This window comes from Xyrauchen texanus, chromosome 14, assembly GCF_025860055.1.
Source record: "Xyrauchen texanus isolate HMW12.3.18 chromosome 14, RBS_HiC_50CHRs, whole genome shotgun sequence".
NCBI lineage: Eukaryota > Metazoa > Chordata > Actinopteri > Cypriniformes > Catostomidae > Xyrauchen > Xyrauchen texanus.
Window position 1 is genome coordinate 20805243 of NC_068289.1, and position 25313 is coordinate 20830555.

The 25313-nt window shown below is 37.4% G+C and overlaps 1 protein-coding gene across 2 annotated transcripts in view; it reads right to left on the minus strand.

Annotated features, from left to right (window-relative positions):
* Positions 1 to 24483, minus strand: part of LOC127654764 (serine/threonine-protein kinase tousled-like 1-B) — a 72379-nt gene extending 47896 nt beyond the window's left edge. For both annotated transcript variants that reach the window (XM_052142116.1, XM_052142114.1), the window contains exons 1-2: positions 24440 to 24483; positions 24158 to 24300 (exon numbers count right to left, since the gene is read on the minus strand). In XM_052142116.1, coding sequence (XP_051998076.1) covers positions 24158 to 24293 — 136 coding nt within the window. In that variant the 5' untranslated portion in view covers positions 24294 to 24300; positions 24440 to 24483. The remainder of the gene's footprint in view (positions 1 to 24157; positions 24301 to 24439) is intronic.
* Positions 24484 to 25313: the final 830 nt, after the last annotated feature.

Genomic DNA, 25313 nt, shown 5'->3' on the forward strand with positions numbered 1-25313 from the left:
AGGGCAATGATGACACCAAATGGATGTCATCCTGCCTCACATACTGTCACTGATTACATAAATGTAAAATATTTTAAATTAAAATAGTATTTTTCTAAAATAACACCGTCTCTAATTACATCTAGATATTCTTTTCAAAAATACACATTTAATTTACGGATGACATCAAGCCAGACATGACATTTCACATTAGGATTATATTCCCCCATATCATTATTACACATAACATTCAGCATTATTAGGTTAAAAAAGCTGCTATATAGGTGCAATATAGGTGCAGACCATTTACCATTATATACAGTAGATTAATATGGCACCATCATTTAATGGTAATTAAATAAAAAAAATTTAAAAAATATCCTGATCATTTATTATGCAATTTCACAATCTCTACATCAGGGGTCTGTTTTAATAATTATATATATATATATTTTTTTTTTTTCATAAAAAAAATTTTTTTAGAACTTCAAATGTTTGACACAAAGCGGGCCACTTATTATTATTAACCGTTTACGTGCTAAAAGGTTCATGATACGGTTTGGCTTTCCATTCAACACACAACTGAATAAAACAGGTTGCATGACTATGATTACAGCAAAAGTAAAATAAAATACAGTTGACAGGGACTTCAACATTTCTAAATTACACAAACAAAATAATATTAATCTCTCGCTTGCTTTTGCTCGCGTGCCAATGATGTTGAAATATGTTTATATTTATTCAAGTTCATCACTGAGAATTTTTGACTGAAAAGCAGAAGCAGCTTAAATATTAGTGGCTGTATAACACTTTTCCTTGAGCAGAAGTATATTGCACTAGAGATCACTAAGTTTGTTCAAAGGGGAAAGTGAGAGCTAGAAAGAGTGTACTCGCATGCATGGTTGCCCTGATTGCACAAAATAAGTATATCATTAGCCAGAATATTTCCAATTTGCGCAAGTATAAATCACAAACTGAGGGAATGTGTCTCTTATCTGGCAACCCTGAGCATGTTTAACACTTGTGGAGGTGCGTTGGGTCCCAATGCAAGATAACTGAAATATCCAATGAAAAACGTGCTAGATTAAACCAAGTGGAGGGCCAGATCCAGCCCCCATGTCTGACCTACGTGTAGAATTTGGCATGCAGTTGACTCACAAAAAATATGTATATTAATGTAAATCCTTTCAATCAAAATGAATCGCAATTAGTACAATATTAAGGGAAATGATCAGCGATTATAATTTTTGTCATAATCATGCAGCCCTAAATAAAACCCACAAACATTCAAGACAAAGCAAACAGGAGGATGAACACACACAGACTCACACAAACAAACATCCCTATTTTCTGTCCCTCTCTAGAAGAACACACATCTAAAAGGACGGAAAAACCCAATACCCTTGAGACATACAGGATCAGAGAGAGAGATAGAGAGAAAGAAAATGGATACAAGACTACGGTAAGATGTACATAAATAAAAACACAAAGATTAATGACTGCATTATTGTGCGTTAAAAATTAGCACAATATAGTGTAATGCTGCAAGAATGCAGGTCAAAGCTAGAGATGGCTTTAGAAACCACTACACATCATGACATAAAATCTAATTTGCTCTCTCTGAAACTAGTAATGTTCACATTTCAAATGTCTTGGGGAGTGTGAGATTGTGTGGGTCTGGTCTGCAGTGACACAGTGAGCTGGCACCCATACTGATGCACAGAGAAGCCAAAAATACGATGGGACTCACTGAGAACATGACATTTCACTAAATAATCATGCAAGTCTGAAAAAACGAATTGTTCTAAAAGTATCTAATGTCTCAAAGGACAACATTTTCAACAGTACAAATGTGAGTTCACCATTTAAACATACATAGAAAATAATTTACTGCAATTGTGTAAATGATAGGGAGTGAGACTCCCATCCACTCAGCCACTAAATTAAATCAGAGCAGACAGTGTTAGGATCTGATACTGTAGAAATATGAGAAATTATTTAATCAGTGTCACTTAGTGGGAGAGAAAACAAAGAGAGAACGGAAGAGCAAATGTTAATAGATTCTCATTTTAATCTGTCAACATCCTTTTACAGTGTAAATGTAAACAATTTCTCAATTGACTTTTCGCTAAGCTACGCCCCCCTTGGTTATGGTTGGTCACATTGACAAGCTTTGCAGAACTTCCCACAGGAATAAATGGGAGATTGTCGTGAACGGCAAGTTTTTGGTTAAATATTCTCATAAACGGAATGGATAACATTCTTACGTGGGCTGGAATGATGACTGATATTGTAAATAATATTTATCCGATGTATTTTTGTAAAATAAATTGTTAAATTGCATAGTAATTTGATTGAAAATTGTGGTGGCTTTAAATCAGAATTGAGGCAAAAGTTCATCACAGTCACTTGATAAGAGAAAAACATAATTTGATGGTGATTACACATCTAAATACATTCATGAAAGTGAACAGAACTCTTATTTACTGTCGCCTCAATTAAGACCTGAATCAATATATAAATTAAATAGATATTATTAGCTTTAATTTATCTTGATCCATATGTAGGTGCCCTCGCTGATGTTATACAGATTATACAGAATTCCAATTGAAACTGCTCAAACAACACATTACTCCCATAGACTCTCATTGGAAAACGCCAACACTTGCCCGAGAAAAGGTAGACAGCTGTGTCTAAGATAGGATTTGACAGAAAAGTTTTGAAGGCAGGGCTTAGTGAAGGGTCAGTTCTGACACTTATTTTAAAAAGGTTGAGCAAAAAGGTATAGCAGTATTCCCCAATCCGTGATGCCATGATCGCTGCTCAAGTCTTAAAGGAGCCATGTGTCTATTGTGACATGAGCAATCGGTTTATGTGATATACCCGATCACATCCTAGGAAGTGAATATAAGCCGATATTGATCGATGGCCGATCGATCGGAACATCCCTAGTTCCGTTAATGGTAATCACACATCTAGCGGTGGGCGATATGAGCAAAATCTTATATCATGATCAGAGTAATTTTATACCATGATTACGACATATATCACTGTAAAAGGAACAATGGAAAAGAGGAGGCGAGAAACAGCTTGACAATATAAATTATATTTTAATGTAAATCTAAAACCAAAAAGACACAAACACATACATAGGACGGCCAGCTGCCTGTAAAAATTTTCTCTGTCGCACAACCGTCCGCAGTCGGCCTTTATCCCTCTCGGTGGCTTGATTAGCCTGATAAGGTGTAAAAAATCAAGAACCAGCTCCGCCCTGGGAGGGAACAGGGGGAGGGAAACAATAATGAAAAATAGGGGGGTACTCCCTGTAACAGTGCAGTACCCCCTAGTGTTGTCAAAAGTACCGGTACTTCGGTACCAAGTCGATACTAAAATAAAAAAGATTTAACGGTACCAGTGTTTCTGCAGAATCGCAGTATGACTGACACACGACAGATTTAAAATGCTCACAGGTTTATCTTGAATGTGTGCTGTTACTTCTTGTACACTGAAACAGAGACTTAATCAAATTAAAATTGTGACACGCCCTAGAATGATTAATTAAACCGATAAAGGCTGCAATCTTATGGTGGAAGAGATGTGTACGTTAAATAAATCCAACCTCTCATCCACTAGAATCTCCACAAACATTGAAAAAAATTCACGTTGTGTGAGATGACAAAGCAGAGTACTTATCCATTGTGAATCATGTAAAATATATATATAATTAAAATTAGTGATGCACCGAAATGAAAATTCTGGGCAGAAACTGAAAATTCAGGATGCACTTGGCCGAAAACCGAAAATTTTAAAATAGTTTTTTTATATAATTGTATTAATATTATACTTTTTAATACATTTCATGAATTTAATTCATCTGAATTGAAAAATTACAAAACAAATAAAATTACCACAATTTTATTGAAAGTAACGCAACAAAATTGGACAGAAAATATATTAAAACAATATTAAATATATTATTCTTTATTCAGTTCTTTAACATTCAAATTTAACTGATTATTATTTTTACCAATTATCCAAATAAATGTAACGTTCTAGAAAACTATAATGATATGCAAAACAGCAGTCAAGTAATGAACTTAGCAGCTCTAGGCTAGCATCTTGCAAATACAAAAACTTTAAATATGCTACACGGTCATTTTAATGAAAAAAACAGGCAGATGAAATTAAATGCACAGAACGGCAAAGGGCCTCTATTCTGTTCATGTAAACGTATTTATACTTTAATATAAAATTATTGTGCTAAACAGCAGTAACAGAACTAAAACCAACCTCAAAAACCCTGTAAATGACAGATGTAGCCTCAAGTGAATAAAAAAGTTTTGCAGGGCTAAACCTATTTTAATGTAATTGCTATACACAGCAAATTGGACTGCTTTCTATTTAAGTAAAAGTGGCAGGTTTCTCTTCAAGAACAAAAGTTGCTCAGCTTTCTGGCAGGAGAGACGGTTCATCTTCTCATCAAGAACATGTGATGCTGCACTGAATATATACCTGCGTGCAGTCCACGCAAGCAATGGAAAGCGATCTTTGTTCATGTACCAGTAGTCAAGAGGATTGCGCGTTCGCGTGATACGAGCGTGAAGCGATCGTCTGTGTTCCGCAACTGCTTTCGGGTCCTTGGATAACATATAACGTGTGAGTAAGGGCAGCTGGTGGACTTTCTGGTGCCCCTCTAGGGAGTTGGTGCATTGGTGCCTTTTTAGGTTTTATGTTTTCTTGTTAAAAGTTTTAAGAATTTATTGATTAGACACCATTTTGATGATGAAATTAAATGAAACTTAAATGTTCTGGAAAATAATAATAATTATTAAAATATAACAATTAAAATAATTAAAACTAACTAAACTGGAGTGTTCAATAGCACATTATCATATTAGCATGTTCTTTGCCGGGTGTGAAAAATCACGACCCAGCTCCGCCGTGTCACAATCATATTTACATATCACATATATAGTTACATTATTCTAAAACAAAATTGGTTTATATTTTAAATAACCATATTGTAATGCCTATTACGAATAATTCAGTCAATTAATTAAAACTATTTGCTCTTATATAATTTTCTCTTTATTTGGAACTTTACAAACTACGGAGCCCCCGAAGTGACCTGTGCAAAAAAAAAAAAAAAAAAAAAAAAGGAAAATCAGAGATTTTCGCACGCGAAAGTTCCTCGAGCGAACGGTTTCTTGGGGGAGCGAACGGTTTCTCGTGCGCACGCGTTACAGTTTCTGCTGTGTGTATTGCTCTTTTCTGATTGCGTCATTGCCATCATTCATTTACTCAAAGATACTGAGAGCATGGATGCGCATGAATTTATAGAGATATATTTTACACTTGGCCTTCAATACAAATACATTACTGTCTATGACATTTGTAATACTGTCATGGCTGAGACACGCATTGATCTTCCAAAGGACACTAATCAAGCAATAGACTTGTACTTGCATTTAACACTAGAACCACCGGAATTCTATAACTACTAGAATGGCCATAGCGGTCACTCTGACCGTTCATACTAGACTGTACCAAATGTCATTTTTAACTTCGAAACTTCTATTGAGGTTTTAGAATGAAGCTTCTAATGTCTGTAATCATATTTTATGAAGTCATCACCCTAAATGTTTTTTAAAAAATCCTCTAACAAAATCCTCAATTTGAATAAAATAGAATAATATGGATTAAATAGAGCACGGAGCTAAGCTGAACGCAGATTTTTTGTAATATATATATATATATACATATATATATATATATATATATATATATATATATATATATATATTTTAGCTGTTAGACTGCCCCGGAAAGGTGCATGCCTCGCTTTGTGTCCAGCAAGTTCTCTCACCACAGTGACAATACTTTTGAAAGTCTAAACGCCAACAAACACGGATTGAGGCAGAATATCTCGTTAGATAAAAACATGTTGTGAATTTTGGAAATTATTACATCTATCCTTTTTCATAACATGTTGACTTTTGGACTTTACAACGCTCTGGAGTTATTGGAAATGTTTGGACAACACGAATCGGAAACAATCCCATGCGGCCACCACTGGAATCAAAATCCATGAATAAATGAATCTGTTAGATTAATAATAAACACCAGGACACAAAATTTTAATTCTAATGAATGTGAAAATGAATTAGTTCATCTGAGTATTTCTACCTTGAATGGCCATAACGGTCATTTTGACCGCACGCATTTCAGCGTTTGCTATGTAAAAGTAACAAAGGGCGCTGTTCACCACGGAGGTGCTGAGAAGTGACAATGCAATGCTCAAAATCTATCAGTGCAAAAGAAGGAAAGCACTGTTCACACAGCTGTTGCCATCACAAGTGGCCAAAAGGCTAAAACAGAACCAAGTTCAGAGTAGATGAGATCAAATGGCAAGTAAATACTCTGTGAAAGCACCCACATGTAGGTGGCCAGTGGCTGTGTTTTATAATATCCTTGACCTGGCTGTGATAAATGCTTCCATCATGTTCAAGAAATGCACAAATGAGAGAATGTTACAGAGGAACTTCATAATGCGACATATGAACTTCGCTACGGCCATATGAGAGCAAAAGCCACACAGCTGACGATGCGAGGGCCCAGGCAGGAGCAGCTGATGATGGATAGAGGAAGGCAGTGCCAAGTGTGGAGAAACTGCAAGAAAAACAAAACTAAGGACACTTGTGACAAATGTCAAAAGGTAGTGTGTGGGAAATGCACATGGAAGGTAGAGAGTACCTGTGCTGACTGAGTAATCGATCCACAAGCGTTAGTGAATGATGTGCGGTGTTTGCCCCCAAAACAACCAGATGCCTTGTTCAAGTGAGCCCAATTTTAGGAGAATTCGTTCATAATGATTTTACAGCATACTATTTTCATTATAGTTTTACAGCATGATATTTTTGCTCACAGTAAAACAAATATTGCTTTCTAAATCAGTTCGTTTTCCCACGGTTTAGCGAAGGTTCATATTCTTTATTAACCGTTTTGGCCATTTTGGGTTAGGCTTATGTGTTTCATACATGTCTAAGGTTTTTACTATGCATTAAAATACACTTTAGTAATGTTTTTATAAGCCATTGTATTGATTTGTTTTTATTTTACAAAGAAAATAATAGACTACAAATAATCTAATTTGTATCTGTATCAGCTACAATAGCAAGTTCTGTGATTGTCGATGAACTAATAAATTTTCACATTCATTAGAATTAAAATTTCGTGTCCTGGTGTTTATTATTAATCTAACAGATTAATTTATTCAAGGATTTTGATTCCAGTGGTGGCCGCATAGGATTGTTTCCGATTCGTGTTGTCCAAACATAACTCCAGAGCATGGTAAAGTCCAAAAATCAACATGTTTTGAAAAAGGACAGATGTAATAATTTCCAAAATTCACAACATGTTTTTATCTAACAAAATATTCTGCCTCAATCCGTGTTTGTTGGCGTTTAGACTTTCAAAACCATTTTCACTGTGGTGAAAAAACTTGCTGGACACATGCACCTTCCGGGGCAATCTAGCAGCTAAAATATATATATATATATATATATATATATATATATATATATATATTTGTATAGTCTAGCACTATTGTATATTACAAAAAAGATTGTATTATGTAGGACTATCCGTGTTCGCTTGGCACTCCATGTTCCATTTAATCCATATTATTCTATTTTATTCAAATTGAGGAATTTGTTAGAGGATTTTAAACATTTCTAGGGTGATGAGGTCATAGAATATGACGACAGACATTAGAAGCTTCATTCTAAAACCTCAATAGAAGTTTCGAAGGTAAATATGAGGTGAAAAAAATGACATTTGGTACAGTCTAGTATGAATGGTCAGAATGACCGCTATGGCCATTCTAGTAGTTATAGAATTCCGGTGGTTCTAGTATTAAATGCAAGTACAAGTCTATTGCTTGATTATTGTCCTTTGGAAGATCAAAGCGTGTCTCAGTCATGACAGTATTACAAATGTCATAGACAGTAATGTATTTGTATTGAAGGCCAAGTTAAAAATATACAGTCAGGTCCATAAATATTGGGACATCGACACAATTCTAATCTTTTTGGCTCTATACACCACCACAATGTGGTGAAATGAAACGAACAAGATGTGCTTTAACTGCAGACTTTCAGCTTTAATTTGAGGGTATTTACATCCAAATCAGGTGAACGGTGTAGGAATTACAACAGTTTGTATATGTGCCTCCCACTTTTTAAGGGACCAAATGTAATGGGACAGATTAACAATCATAAATCAAACTTTCACTTTTTAATACTTGGTTGCAAATCCTTTGCAGTCAATTACAGCCTGAAGTCTGGAACGCATAGACATCACCAGACGCTGGGTTTAATCCCTGGTGATGCTCTGCCAGGCCTCTACTGCAACTGTCTTCAGTTCCTGCTTGTTCTTGGGGCATTTTCCCTTCAGTTTTGTCTTCAGCAAGTGAAATGCATGCTCAGTCGGATTCAGGTCAGGTGATTGACTTGGCCATTGCATAACATTCCACTTCTTTCCCTTAAAAAACTCTCTGGTTGCTTTTGCAGTATGCATCGGGTCATTGTCCATCTGTACTTTGAAGCACCGTCCAATGTGTTCTGAAGCATTTGGCTGAATATGAGCAGATAATATTGCCCGAAACACTTCAGAATTCATCCTGCTGCTTTTGTCAGCAGTCACATCATCAATAAATACAAGAGAACCAGTTCCATTGGCAGCCATACATGCCCACGCCATGACACTACCACCACCATGCTTCAGTGATGAGAGCGTATGCTTTGGATCATCAGCAGTTCCTTTCCTTATCCATACTCTTCTCTTCCCATCACTCTGGTACAAGTTGATCTTTGTCTCATCTGTCCATAGGATGTTGTTCCAGAACTGTGAAGGCTTTTTTAGATGTTGTTTGGCAAACTAATCTGGCCTTCCTGTTTTTGAGGCTCACCAATGGTTTACATCTTGTGGTGTACCCTCTGTAATCACTCTGGTGAAGTCTTCTCTTGATTGTTGACTTTGACACACATACACCTACCTCCTGGAGAGTGTTCTTGATCTGGCCAACTGTTGTGAAGTGTGTTTTCTTCACCAGGGAAAGAATTCTTCGGTCATCCACCACAGTTGTTTTACGTGGTCTTCCGGGTCTTTTGGTGTTGCTGAGCTCACCGGTGCGTTCTTTCTTTTTAAGAATGTTCCAAACAGTTGATTTGGCCACACCTAATGTTTTTGCTATCTCTCTGATGGGTTTGTTTTGATTTTTCATCCTAATGATGGCTTGCTTCACTGATAGTGACAGCTCTTTGGATCTCATATTGAGAGTTGACAGCAACAGATTCCAAATGCAAATAGCACACTTGAAATTAACTCTGGACCTTTTATCTGCTCCTTGTAAATGGGATAATGAGGGAATAACACACACCTGGCCATGGAACAGCTGAGCAGCCAATTGTCCCATTACTTTTGGTCCCTTAAAAAGTGGGAGGCACATATACAAACCCTAAATCCTACACCGTTCACCTGATTTGGATGTAAATACCCTCAAATTAAAGCTGAAAGTCTGTAGTTAAAGCACATCTTGTTCGTTTCATTTCAAATCCATTGTGGTGGTGTATAGAGCCAAAAAGATTAGAATTGTGTCGATGTCCCAATATTTATGGACCTGACTGTATCTCTATAAATTCATGCGCATCCATGCTCTCAGTATCTTTGAGTAAATGAATGATGGCACGGTTTCTCCTGCGCACGCGTATGTTTCTCGTCTGCTGTTACTGAATATCTAATGAAAATAAACACTTCATTAGGCTCTTAAAAGTGCTACATTTTTTCCTCATTAAAAAAGTTGAACTTCAAAAGACAAGAATTGTAATTTTGAAATATATGTAGGAAATTATGAGCACTCACATTAAAATGAAAACTTCAGTCATATCAGTAAATAGGGCAGCCCCCTAATAGTCGACTAAATATTAGTCAATGAGAAGAATCTTGGTCAACCAAGTTTTAATTGGTCGGTTGGTCTCAGAAAAGGAAAAACGTAATTTCCATTAAGCAGGGTTAAGGTTATGCCTACACAATAAAAGTAAAGAATGCACCTTGATTTCAAACTTTGAACATTATTTTTGATTTATTTTAACTAAAAATTCAAATTAAACTGGAAAAAAATTAAGTGCAATTAAAATGTGTGTTGTTCAACTTTTTGAAAGATGGCTTTACAACATCTCTTTGGAAACTAACCTACTTCAACTGTGCATTCTCTACCGGTCAGGTATTTTGTTGTCTGGGAAAACACATCTTTCATTTTATTTCCTTCACTAATATATATATATGGGTTGCCAATGTAATTGGAGATATATATATATATATATCTCCAATTACATTGGCAACCCCAGGGCTGAGGGATCACTGAATATACTTTAGTGATTTTGCATTGAAAAATAAATTAATTTATTTTTAAATCAAAAAACTTAAATCAAATACATTTCTAAATTCAAATTGCACTCCAAACAAAAGGAAAAAGCAATTAAAATAATGAAGTGACCGAAAAATATAAGTAACCACCTTTCCGTTTACCGTCAGGCAAGTATCCGTCTAAACATGCAGGAAGAATATTAATGACACAAATGAAGACATAAAAACAATCATAAATGTAAAAATTATTAAAATGATGATAATAATAATCACTGAACTATAAATCATGGTTCGAGGTGAATGTGTTTTTGTATTATTTTAGGGCTGTCAATCGATTAAACTTTTTTATCGAATTAAATTACATGGTGTCCTTACATGGACTTTAATTAATCGCAATTAATGGCATATACAAATATTTGCTGAGAAAGCCCCTCATATAACAATACTTCAATATATAATGATGAAGCGTCTCGGGTGCATTGCGTCATAAACATAAAATGTTTAGGTCACTGTGTCAAGTTAAATATAGTTTAATTCTTAGGACACATCTTGAGATCCCTTAGTTTGAATTTGTGCTTCATCAAGTGTTTTGAACCCAAGAACGTAACGCATGTTTGTGTTTTGCTGCCTCCTGAAGGTTTTTTTTTACTGTATAAACTGTGCATTGCCAAACAGCTGATGTTTCACTTACTGCCCTCTGGAGTAAACAGGTGGTACTACAAGCTTGCATTTCTCATGAATCTTCCTTATTACAGTCCGGGGGCATTGCGATTAACTGCGTACATTTTTAAGAAAATGTTTAAATCGACAGCCCTAATTATTAGTATAGGCTGCAGAGTTGTGTTCACAATGAACTGCTCTGTGGAAATAATGTGAACTGAACTCAAAGCACCTCCTGAACTGAGAATTTTTAGGTCATTTGCAGCAGTCATAGACGATACTATTCTTGCAAAACAAAATTCAGAAGACAGAAACAAAGAAAGATTGAGAACCTTTTACATGCACTTGTTCCATGAAACTGCACGCCTCCATACAAACAGCGTGACATACATGCACATAGAAGGCTTTTCTGTCATCTGTTCTTAATAATATAATAAAGTGTGTTTCTTCAAGCGTGTGTTTGTGTGTCTACATGCAAATTATATGTAATATTAAATTAATAATAGCCTAATAATAAATGATATCGTCTTGAAATCGTCAAAGGCATCAGCTATTGGCCATCACTCTGACCATTGTCGATCCTCGAAATCACAGTCTGTCGGCACAACCCTAATGTGCATTTCTCTCTATAAATTAACAAAATGTACAGACAGTTTCCTTGCTGGTTTTTCCGACAGATTCATAATTATTACTGCTTAGACATCCAGTGTCACTGCGGCTCGCTTCATGATACAATTTATATGTTAAAGGCTCATTAGAATTTCTCTGTAATGTAGAACAGTGTTAGCAATGTTACTTATAACATTCTTTCTCAGCCCTGGAACTCAACCATTTTCTAATGCCCTAAACATATATATAAGTAATTCAATTAATATCATAAACGTGTGACACCTAATGGCTTAAACTTATGACTACTAGTCGACTAAGAAAATCTTTGGTCGAGGGCAGCCCTATTATTAACCTTAAAAGCATTTTATTCTACATGGAGAGGGTCCACACATGAATCACATGACCAGCTAAATACTACTCACTTAATCTCAGTAATTGTCCTGTTATTTGACACTTTCACTCATTGATTAAAGGAATCATGGCTGAATGTGAATATTACATTTCTACAATGACATTTGGAACTGAACACTATTGATTTTAAATGATTCTGCATCCATATGTGAACATTTACTAACCAGTGGCTAATCACATTTTTAACCACATAGTGTGAGATTTGGTTGCACGTGCAAGTTAATTACATGAATTATAGAAGGTTGCCATAAAAAAAGATTAATCTTTTGATCAAAAACAATCTTGTGATTTAAGAATCGATATCATTCAAAAGAAAATTTGTGATGCATCACAAAATCTATATTTTTACCCAGCCCTAGTCACTTCTGTGTCATAATGCTTGTCTGTCCAACTAGTAAAATACATATTGCATATTAGTTGTGCTCTGAATGGGACTAAAACAATGGCATAAACAATTCGACCAGATCTCTGTAGCAGATACTGCTTCATGAAGCTATCTGGCTGCAGTCCTTTAACCAGACTTATTCCTCTCTCTCTCTCTCTCTCTCTGGAGGACTAAGAGCCAACATGGATGCCTAGCACATTCCCATTGACACAAAATGGCAGTGCAAAGATCAGTAGTGTTATCAGGCCTAGTCATTAACAGGACTGCAAGAGGTAGTTTATCATTATTAGAGTTTAAAATGGAGGCTGACTGGAGAAGGTGAGGCTATTTTGAGCAGCCCAAAAGTGCTAAACAATGAATTTATACTTCAAAACAACAGATATGGGGGAGTTACAGCTATCATAAACAAATACAGTTCAAAAGCCTCATACAGACTTTGACATTTTCACATCAGAAATACCTGAAACAGAAGCAGTGCCAAGTAAAGGAGTTATAGTAAATCCTGCTTGCTTTTTGTCCCTCTCTCTCTCTGGTGGAGACATAATTTCCTTGACATTCTGCATGGGTCTCCTGTTCTCGCTGGCCCCTGCACACGCAAGCGGGTGAACCCTTACAATGCTGGGATGTCATTTTAGCTCTCTGCTCTTCACAGGCACCATGTCCACCTGTTTCTGACACAAGCTTGTAGCGTCAATCAAAAACGCATAATTTTCAGCCAGTTTCAATGGTTCAGCACGAGACTGAAACTAATGTAGATTTACACAAAATGATCAATGTGAATCAAGAATGATTATACTCTTAAATCAATTTAATCATGTGCAGGATATGTTAAATACATTTTCACTTTAGATGGGCAATATAATTACTACTAGTAAAAATGCTCATTTTGGATATTGGTAATTAGGTTAGCACTAGTAAAAATTTTAATTCTTGATATTAAAAATTACATCATTACACGATTACACGTTCTTGATATCAAAAATGGAATTTCAACTAATAAAAATGTTTTACTTCATTTTCACTAAAAGAATTTCACAATGATCTGCCATTCACTCAAATTAAAACACAATTACAAATAGGCCTATATATTATTAAAAGGAATATCCCAGATTCAATACCCAGCTCAATCAAAAGTTAAGCTTAAACAAAAGCATTTGTGACAATGTTGATTACATCAAAAACAAATTGACTCGTCCCTCCATTTCTTTAAAAAAAACAATAGAGCAAAAATTGAGGTTGCATTGAGGCACTTACAACAGAAGTGAATGTGGCCAATTTTTTGGAGGGTTTTTATGGCAGAAATGGTAAGTTTAAAATATTATAGAAGCACTTACATTCATTCTTCTGTTAAAACTTGTGTATTATGATCTGTAAAGTTGTTTTAATTATTGATATGGTGAACTACTATATTACCGGGATTATGGCGTTATGTCGTCATGGCAATGAAGTTGTAAACTAGATCTAACTTCACATAGTAATATTCTTTTGTTGTTTTTGTTAGTTTGTCCTGTGTTTAGCAATGTTTTACCAATCAGTTTTACCAGGGACGAACTGCTGAACATTCGGCAGCACATACCAGATCATCTTTTCCCGGTTTTTCAATATTCAGACGTTTTGCTGGACATTTTAGTTGGAGGCGCTGCTGTGTTGTTTAGATGCGCTACGAGACGCAGGCGAGGGAGACGAGCTGGCGCGCTGGTTAAACTCCGTCAGCCGGCGTTCGCGACAGCTGCCGAGCATTCATCTCGCAAATCTCCGCTCTCTTCCCAACAAAACGGACGAACTACATCTCCTCACACATACTAAGGACTTTTCAAACTCTGCTGCACTGTGCTTCACTGAAACCTGGCTGAGTGAAGCCATTCAGGACAGCGCATTACATCTGCCGGGCTTCCAGCTGTTCAGAGCGGATCGCATCGCTGAGTTAACGGGAAAACGAGAGCGGTGGAACATGCTTTTACATCAACGAAAGTTGGTGTACAGATGTAACAACACTAAAGAGGATGTGCTGTCCTAATCTGGAAGCGCTCTTTATTAACTGTAAGCCGTTCTACTCGGCGCGGGAGTTTTCTTCGTTTATTCTGGTGAGTGTTTACATTCCTCCTAACGCGTCTGGGAACTTAGCGCTGCAACAGCTGGCTGATCAAATCTCAGACACAGAACAATAATACCCGGACTCAGCCATTATTATTCTTGGGGACTTTAACAAAACAAATCTCACATGCGAACTGCCCAAATACAGACAGCACATTACATGCCCCACCAGAGACAGGAATATATTGGATCACTGCTATACAACATTAAAGGATGCATATCGCTCTGTCCCACGTGCAGCTTTGAGTCTCTCTGATCACTGTCTGGTTCATCTTCTCCCGACCTACAGGCAGAAATTAAAATCAACAAAGCCAGTTGTAAGGACTATAAGGAGATGGACTATTGAAGCATAGCTGGAACTACAAGCCTGCTTTGACTGCACTGATTGGGGTGTTTTTGAAGCTGCAGCTACAGACCTGGACGAGCTCACAGATACTGTTACATCATACATCAGTTTCTGTGAGGATATGTGCATCCCTACTAGGACATTTTTGTCATTCAACAATGATAAACCATGGTTCACAGGGAAACTCAGACAGCTTCGTCATGCCAAAGAGGCGGCTTACAGGGGTGGGGATAGAGTCTTGTATAATCAGGCCAGGAACACACTGAATAAGGAAATCAGAGTGGCTAAAAGAAGCTACTCTGAGAAGCTGAAAAGCAAGTTTTCAGCTAACGACCCTGCATCAGTGTGGAGTGGCCTGAAACAACTTACTAATTACAGGACTCCTACCCCCAACCCTGTGGCGGACCAACGACTGGCTGACTGACCTGAATGTGTTTTACTGCAGATTTGAAAGGCCCGATTTCACACCCCACATGCACTCGGACCTTCATTTCACACAACCATTAACACCTCCTGCAACCCCCTCCTCCCCCTCCTGCTACACTGCCTGCACTCAAGATCTGTGAGGACGATGTGTGCCGTGTCTTTCGGAAGCAAAGGACAAGGAAGGCTCCAGGACCAGATGGCATCTCACCAGCTTGCCTTCGTTCCTGTGCTAACCAACTGGCCCCCATCTTCACTCAGATCTTCAATAGATCACTGGTGCAGTGTGAAGTCCCATGCTGCTTCAAACACTCAGTTATTACCCCCGTCCCTAAGAAACCTAAAATCACAGGACTTAATGACTACAGACCTGTCGCCCTGACATCTGTGGTCATGAAGTCATTTGAGAGACTGGTGTTGGCCCACCTGAAGGACATCACTGGACCCCCTTCAATTTGCTTATCGAGCAAACAGGTCTGTGGATGATGCAGTCAACATGGGTTTGCATCATATCCTGCAACATCTGGACAGACCGGGGACATACGTAAGGATCCTTTTTGTGGACTTCAGCTCGGCTTTCAACACAATCATACCAGATATACTCCGGACTAAGTTAAACCAACTCCCTGTTCCCACCTCTACCTGTCAGTGGATTACCAGCTTTCTAACGGACAGGCAGCAGCTTGTGAGGCAGGGAAAATTAACTTCCACCACCTGTACCATCAGCACTGGTGCCCCCCAGGGATGTGTGCTCTCCCCACTTCTCTTCTCCCTGTACACCAATGACTGCACCACCAAGGACACCTCTGTCAGGCTCCTGAAGTTTGCAGACGACACCACTGTCATCGGTCTCATCCGAGATGATGATGAGTCTGCATATAGAAAGGAGGTTAAACGGCTGGCTTTCTGGTGCAGTCAAAACAACCTGGAGCTGAACACGCTCAAAACAGTGGAGATGATTGAGGACTTTAGGAGGAACACCCCAACATTGTCCCCCCTCACCATTCTAAACGGCACTGTGGCAGCAGTGGAGTCATTCAGGTTCCTGGGCACTACCATCTCACAGGACCTGAAGTGGGAGATACACATCGACTCCATTGTGAAAAAGGCCCAGCAGAGGTTGTACTTCCTTCGCCAGCTGAGGAAGTTCAACCTGCCACCAGTGCTGCTGAAACAGTTCTATTCAGCAGTCATTGAGTCTGTCCTCTGCACTTCAATAACTGTCTGGTTTGGTGCAGCTACGAAATCAGACATCAGAAGACTACAAAGGACAGTTCGGTCTGCTGAGAGGATTATTGGTTGCCCCCTGCCCCCCCTTTAAGAACTATACACTTCCAGAGTGAGGAAAAAGGCTGGTAAAATCACTCTGGACCCCACTCACCCTGCCCACTACCTTTTTGAACTGTTGCCTTCTGGCCGGCGCTCAGAGCTCTGAACACCAGAACCGCCAGACACAGGAACAGTTTTTCCCTCAGGCCATCCATCTAATGAACAATTAAATTGCCCCATTGAGCAATAATTATGTGCAATACACAGTTTAATTTTAATTTATATTATCCAACATATCCACTTCTGCCATTACTTACATTGCTCTGTACATAATATACTGTTTTTTGTTCTTTATATACAGATTGTATTAGATTTGCACTACGTGTGTGTATGTGGGTATGTATGAAGGTGAGTGTATGTACGTATAATTATTTATTTTGTGTTCTTTTTTTGTTTTTAATTACCTATGTCTTGCTGCTGTTTTTGGTATTGTTTGTATTGTTGTTGACTGGAAGCTCCTGTCACCTAGACAAATTCCTTGTATGTTTAAGCATACTTGGCAATAAAGCTGATTCTGATTCTGATAGAAAAGGTTAATAAGCGATTTTACCACACTAAAATAATGTTAAAATGCATATTGTTTATGTCTTGTGACTATACTTTTGAAACAGTGAGTATTTTAACATTTAAGACATTAATCATTTAACATGATTGTCCCTTATTCACATCCATTGTAAGTGCCTCACCGTAACCTCGATATTTGTCTTAAACACAAAAATGTTTGTGTTAATCAACATTATGCAACCTTAACCCAGAATATTTAGAATAGTTTAAATTCTCAATACATATACAGTAGTATAAGCTATGTACTTACTAATAAACATAATTTTTTATATAAATAATTATATTGTTATTAGCGCAAATATCCATTCCTGATATCAACATCTGAAAACTAGTAAAAATTTTCAATTTTTATGGATGCACTCCATTATTACTGATATCCATTTGTGGAAAATGCTTAACTGTTCCCTTTAGTCACATGAAATAAAAAATTATTTTCTTAATACACATTCCTTCATCAGTGCACGTTAATCTAAAGAAAAAATAATGGCTTTGTAATCTTTTAAAATGTAATAACTTGCTCCGCCTCAGAACCGACTTTCATTTTCATCTGACATCATCAAGCCCTAATAGAGCGCAACAGTGCCAGCCCACTTTTTCAGCCATCTGGGTTCTGGATGTACTGCATTTTCCCTATTAATTTCTTCCATAGACTTTTTATAAAATCCTTCATAAAAGAGTTGTGAGACATGAACCAAACCAACCAGCTCCGAGATCAATCACAACATCACAAACTTTGTTTTGAGGCAATTAAATATTTGAAAATTAGGAAAAAAGACAAAGATACAAGGAGGTGTACTTACCTTCTTTCATGAGGGCACAAACAACAATCTCATGAAGCATTGCAAATGATGTAATTGAATAAAAAACAATGGGAATATGATTGATTTTAGGTTGTTGATTAGAAGTATAGAAAAAATATATTTAATGTTTATTGCAAAAAATCCCAATGTACAAATATATAAGTAGTTTAAGGGTGAAGGGAAATCGACTTGGGTCATTCACAGCGTGTCATGGAAGTGGGCGCTGGCACCGAGGCACATTTTGCTGGTTTTGATGGCTGCGGTTCTCTGATTGTTGGATCGTTCTCTTATGTACCATGGGTAATGTAGTTGCTTACCATGAATTCCGCTATCAAACATGATTTTTAAACAATGAGGTTTTGACTTGTTTATTTTTATATTAAGGTTGAAATTAGTTTTGGTTGCATTGATTATCATATCTGTTCACTATTCTGGGCTAGACATTAATGCTTGTCCGTGGCAAATGGAATTTTACTTGCCCGACCAGACAGGTGGCATGATTAAAATGTCAATAATGAAAAAAAAATAGCTGGCTATATTTGTGATATAGCAAAGGCCTGTTACATTTAACACAAAAAGCAGCGTTACGATTAAGCTTTCGCTCCCATTTTTGTACAACGAAGCACATTATAGTGCGTGACATATTGTGTGGTTCATATTACAGGACCTTTCACTAGAGGCAGAAAATAGCACAAAAAAAAAAAACACTGAACTTCACAGCTGCTGAGTGAAGAGAAATGCTTAAAACAGACAATCTTACCCTTAAACACAGCTACATCTGATCTCTCTAGAGCTCCATCTGACACAGGTATTTTTAATCTTCTAATTTTTATTAAATTAAATTTTTAATTGAATAAGTAGGCCTATGTACTGATTTATGTATTATGAATAATATATTAATAATACATATTTAAAACATAATCCTATTATCTATCTTATTTTAATTTTAACATCATAGCAGCAAGGTCCCCTCTTTCAGGATTTTATCTGTTCATTTTCTGTGCAGTCAACTTTAGTCTGGTAAGCATTGACTTGAACTCTTAATGGGATAGCTGAACCAAAATTTTATATACTGTCATACAGTTGAAATCAGAAGTTTACATATAACTTTGCTACATACATTTAAACTCAGTTTTTCACAATTCCTGACATTTAATGATAGAAAACTTTCCCTGTCTTAGGACAGTTAGGACCACTACTTTATTTACGAAAAATGTGTTAGTATTTGGTATCATTGCCTTTAAATTGTTTAACTTTTGGGTCACCTTCCACAAGCTTCTCACAATAAGTTGCTGGAATTTTGGCCCATTCCTCCAGACAGAACTGGTGTAACGGAGTCAGGTTTGTAGGCCTCCTTGCCTGCACATGCCTTTTCAGTTCTGCCCACAGATTTTCTATCGGATTGAGGTCAGGGGCTTTGTGATGTCCACTCCAATACCTTGACTTTGTAGTCCTTAAGCCATTTTGCCACAACTTTGGAGGTATGTTTGGGGTTAGTGTCCATTTGGAAGACCCATTTGTGACCAAGCTTTAAATTCCTGGCTAATGTCTTCCTTCCTCATGATGCCATCTATTTTGTGAAGTGCACCAGTCCCTCCTGCAGCAAAGCACCCTCATGCTTCACAGTTGGGATGGTGTTCTTCGGCTTGCAAGCCTCACCCTTTTTCCTCCAAACATAACGATGGTCATTATGGCCAAACTGTTCAATATTTGTTTCATCAGACCTGAGGACATTTCTCCAAAAAGTAAGATCTTTGTCCCCATGTGCACTTGCAAACTGTAGCCTGGCTTTTTTATGGCAGTTTTGGAGCAGTGGCTTCTTCCTTGCTAAGCAGCCTTTCAGACTATATCAATATAGGACTTGTTTTACTGTGGATATAGATACTTGTCTACCGGTTTCCTCCAGCATCTTCACAAGGTCCTTTGCTGTTGTTCTGGGATTGATTTGCACTTTTCGCACCAAACTACGTTCATATCTATATGACAGAATGCATCTCCTTCCTGAGCAGTATGATGTCTGCATGGTCCCATAGTGTTTATACTTGCGTACTATTGTTTGTACAGATGAACATGGTACCTTCAGGCGTTAGGAAATTGCTACTAAGGATAAACCAGACTTGAGGAGGTTCACAATGTTTTTTTTAGAGGCCTTGGCTGATTTCTTTTGATTTTCCCATGATGTCAAGCAAAGAGGCACTGTGTTTGAAGGTAAGTCTTAAAATAAATTCACAGGTACACCTCTAATTCAGTACACCTCCTATCAGAAGCTAATTGGCCAATTGTCTAGAGGCTTGACATAATTTTCTGGAATTTTCCAAGCTGCTTAAAGGCACAGTTAACTTAGTGTATGTAAACTTCTGAACCATTGGAATTGTGATATAGTCACAATTGTTGGAAAAATGACTTGTCATAGTTTGCTAATATAAAATCTATGGAGTGGTTATACAATGAGTTTTAATGACTTCAACCTAAGTGTACGTAACCTGACTTAAACTGTAACTTACTCACCTAATGTATTTCAAACCCATATGACATTCATTCTTTCATCCATGGACCACAAAATATGCTTGTCAGGGTCATGAGCGGTCTTTCATTTCATGTCCGGATCATGGTGTCTGGATCCTGACTTCACTGTCTGGTTAATTATTGGTCTCTTGTCTCGGTTTTGTTTAGTGTGAGAATGTGTGGCGTCGTTTTGTTTGCCATTGCTACGCATCCTCTTGCCCTTGTCTCTTGTCCTGTATGTCAGTTGGAATGAGCGTATATTGCCTTATTGTCTTAGCGATGTCCGCTCATACCATTCAGGTGTTGTCTTGCGAGAGCACGTGGCTTTGTTTTGTTTCTATATCGCCGCATTTCTGGTCTTATGTCATACCCCGCCTCCTTTTTTGCCTATTATTAGTTTAGAATTAACAACTGCCCTGTCTCGTTAACCTGTTGATTTCTCACCCTGTTTTAGTCTCCTCATGTGTGCTGTCCAGGTGTGTGTTCGTTTTGTATATTCGGTCGGTCCTGTGTTATCCTATCGATCTAGTCTGTTGGTCGGTCCCTGTTGATGTTTATTCCCTATCCCTGCAACCAGTTTCCCCTGCCCCAGCCTGGATTGCCTTTTTCCCCTTCAGGGTTGTTTATGTGCTTCCCCCCTCGTGGGAGTTTGTTTATTTTTGCCTTTTATTTTCTGTATAAATAAATTCCTGTTTAACGCTTGGGTCCTGAACTCTGCACTTGAGCCTCTCTTATTCTCTGATTCCTGACAATGTTAGGCAGAATGCTAAGACTCAGTCACCATTCTCTTTGTATGGAACAAAAGATAAATAAATGTGAATGGCGACTGAGACTAACATTCATTCTTTTATATTTCATTTAAATTTCTGACTTCTGTGGGATTAGAACAACACTAGGTCGAGCAATCGTGACAGAATTTAAATTTCCTGGTGAAATATCCTTTTAATTAAGTATTTGATTTGGGAAGATCAACAATGTAAATGTAAGTTAATCATGATTGTGTCACGTCTTGCTGGGAAAGAAGTGACTAAATAAGAATATTGATGACAATATTGCTTCTGAAAAAATTAAATCTACACCACCAAAAAAATCTTTTTTTCCACTCCTGAAGAGTAACTTTTTTACTCGGTGGATGACAAATGTATTTGTCCAAAGGACAAGTATATAACAATCTTTAATGTCAAGCCCTGTTGTTAAATACATATCAACTGAATGATATAGTTTGGGCCCTGTTGCTAATTAATTTTTGTTTTTTTTAATTAGGCCTCTATTTTCCTAATGTAAAATGTAAGAAGGTTCCTTGAATAATTTACAACATAGATGACAGAAACATTTCTTCATATGTAAGCAAAATGGCCATTATAGATGAAATTTGTCCAGATTCTAATCGAAATCAGAATCTAATCAAATTAAGAAATTTGCTCTAATTATATTATGGAAGTAAAATGTGTTGCCAATAACTCTTCAAGTGGACTTCAAATATAACAAAGCAGATTTATTTTCATAATCTAGGCCATAGTCTCCTACCCTTGCAGTGCAACACATTTAGTGCTTGTTAGGAATATAATGTACATTCATTCAGTTTAACAGCTCTTGAGAGGCTTTCACCTTAGCATTTCTCTGGGGAATATATCTTTAGACACTTTGCAATGAAAAACATCACATGCAGAAGCAACAGCTTGGAACACAATATGGTGAAAATATCTCTTTAGGTTTGGTGATAGACAAACATATTAGTATTAAGGATGTAATTCCTAGTGACCATTTTTAAGGTCAGGGTAGGGTTGCACCAGCTGTGCGCAAGGTCTCAAGTAAGTTGGGACGTAAAGTTCACACTAAGGGCTTAGTAACTACTAGTTAGTTTGTAACTAAGTCAGTGCTTAATTTGGTTGCACCATCTGTTCTTAAAGCAAGACTTAACTAGTAGGTCATAAGCTCTCCGTAATGTGTAGTTGCATAATATGACTGTTTTTACTGTATTTATCCAATTAACAGCCTTCAAATTTGTGCACAAGTGTTAAACAGCCGTTAATTTCAATTTGATCGTGTTATGGTTGAAGTTCAAACCTTTTTTTGCTCAATAACTGTCAGTTATAATATATTTTATCCCCGTTAAAAAACTATTCGTAATAAACGTAGATTTGATAAATAGTATATTTGCCCTGTGTAAATAACATATACTGTCTAAGTATATGTTAAGTATAGGAACTGTATCTAAAACAAATAAGATGTGATAAATAAATACTATTACAACAGGCTAGAAAAATAGACATTTATTAATTTTAATATCCTATATATATATATTTTGAATGTGTTGAAACTTGACACCGGGCGACGCATCCTGAAAACTTCACCGTTAGATCGGTTTCATGCTGAAGAGACATTGAAAAGTATGTTTGTTTTTGTTCTCTCTCTCATAAATGTAAACAAGTGCAAAGGTCAACATCATACTGCATGTTGAAATGATCGATGCCTGTCACTCAAAACGTGAGCTCATTGATGTCATAAAATATCAGTCTGCTTTTTTTATTCCATCCGTTAGTCTTCCGTAAATATTTAGTTCATACATAGGGTTACATTCTACATAATTTTAATAGTGCAAAGCTCAAATATTTAGTAGTGTGTAAATTGTGACTTAGTGCCTATTTACACCACAGCTAGGCTGAGTTGTAACATATGTATAGCTGGTGCAATTGGCCCCTGGTTTGTTGACTGACACAAGTTGACAACTGGCCAACAACTCCAAGTTGGTTATGTCCTAAACACATGTGGTAACATGCACAATGCTATACCTACAATCTTTACAATAAGGAAATGCCCAAGCCGGTATATTTATGTGCATGGCAACAGGCAAATTACTAATTTGTCATTTCCATTATAATCTCGCAAAATTACATCAATATCTATTTTAAAGTGGATTATCAAGGAAACTGTGTACATGCCTGGCCGAAAACAACTAAACAACTAAACAAATTCATCTGCTGCATGAGCGACCCTGTTTGTAATCAGACATCTTTAAATGAGTCTCCAAGTGTCACTTGTGTTCACTGAAACCTTAAAACTAATGACAACAATCTCCAGTTTCCAAATGCAGTAATCAATTAGCAAATATCCCCCATAAATGCATGTTCTCCAACACTAATGGTCAGTTGGCGTTTTCTTTCTCTTATTTGGACCTGATGGAGAATATACAGAGCAGTTGTACTGTAGTACAGTATGAGCTTAGCATGCTAATTAGCTACGAGGCTAGCATGCTAAGGTGCTAATACACTAGCCTGAAAAAGCATTAGTAGATTAGCATGCTAACTAGCCGAGATGCTAACGTGCTAATATGTTAGCCAGTTAAAAGACTACAGCATCAAAGTCTAATATCTGCACTTAGCATGCTAACTACTTAAGAAGCTAGCATACTACAGTATGTTGGTAGTATGTGAGCTAGGTAGGAATCTAACCAAACAAGAAGCTAACATGCTAAAAGACCAACGCGACAGCAGCCTGCTAACATCAAACTGTAACTCGTAACCCAAGGCGGTAGAGTAATTTAAACTCCTTTTTCGCCATCTTACACCAAGAATAGTCCAATCCTAACACTTACAGACTTGTGTGAGTAAAATAAGCACACTGTACCTTCTCTGGCTGGTGCGAGCGGCGCGCCGTGTGCGTGTGACAGCGACGCCGGGGACGCGCTCGAGAGCAGCCGCTGCTGCTGCTGGAGCCAAGATGGCGCCCCGTCCAAACTTCCACTGTTACTTTGCGCACTCATACAGCCACTTCAAAGAAACACAGAGCAGACATCAATTAGTTGTCCAAGCAAACGACACCATACAGACTATTGGAGGTTAAGTGAATGAGGATGTTTTTAGCTTTAGGGGAGGAGGAGCTATCAACACTTAGGACAGTCACACAAACCTTCTTCGCCCTCTGCAGTGCGTCTACAGGCTGCTGCTGCTGCTTCCGAAAGGGATAAAGATGAAATAAAAGACATGAAGCTGCGCTCTGGGAAAACTATCGCGATACTTCAGACTCCGATGGAGGAGACACCTGAGGGGCCACCCAGAAAAAGGTCCTGACTCCTAACAGTAAAAACATCATCTTCATCATATGTTGCTATGTCTAAATATGCTTAGAGTTAATTATCTTATCCCAATATAAACATACATTTCATCAGACATTATTATATGCTTTTATGCTTTTGCAGTATTTATACAGACAGATAGTCAGACAGACAGACAGACAGACAGACAGATAGATATTATCTATCTGTCTGTCTGTCACATTTTCATGTAAGGGTTTTTGGGGGTTCTTTTGCAACAAAAAGTCATTACTGTTAATGACTGGGGTAAATGATGTTAATCATGACAAGGAATACATCCTTGAAAGACAATTTACTGTACATATTCTTTTTTGTTTTTAATTACCTATGTCTTGCTGCTGTTTTTGGTATTGTTTGTATTGTTGTACACTGGAAGCTCCTGTCACCAAGACAAATTCCTTGTATGCGTAAGCATACTTGGCAATAAAGCTGATTCTGATGAAGCATTACTTGCACTGTTATGGATTGGTCTTAACAACAAACCTGCACAGATCCGATGTTGCAAACACATCTGCGTCATGACACTTCCAGGAGTGCCAACACAAATATCTCATATCATGCCATCGACAAGTGCATGGAGAACAAATCAATGGCTACTCTTTGCGATTAATTTAATCCAACCATTTATTTATTAAAGTTTCTTGTCCACACCATTCAAAAATAAAAGACGGCAGACATGGAATAAGCCCA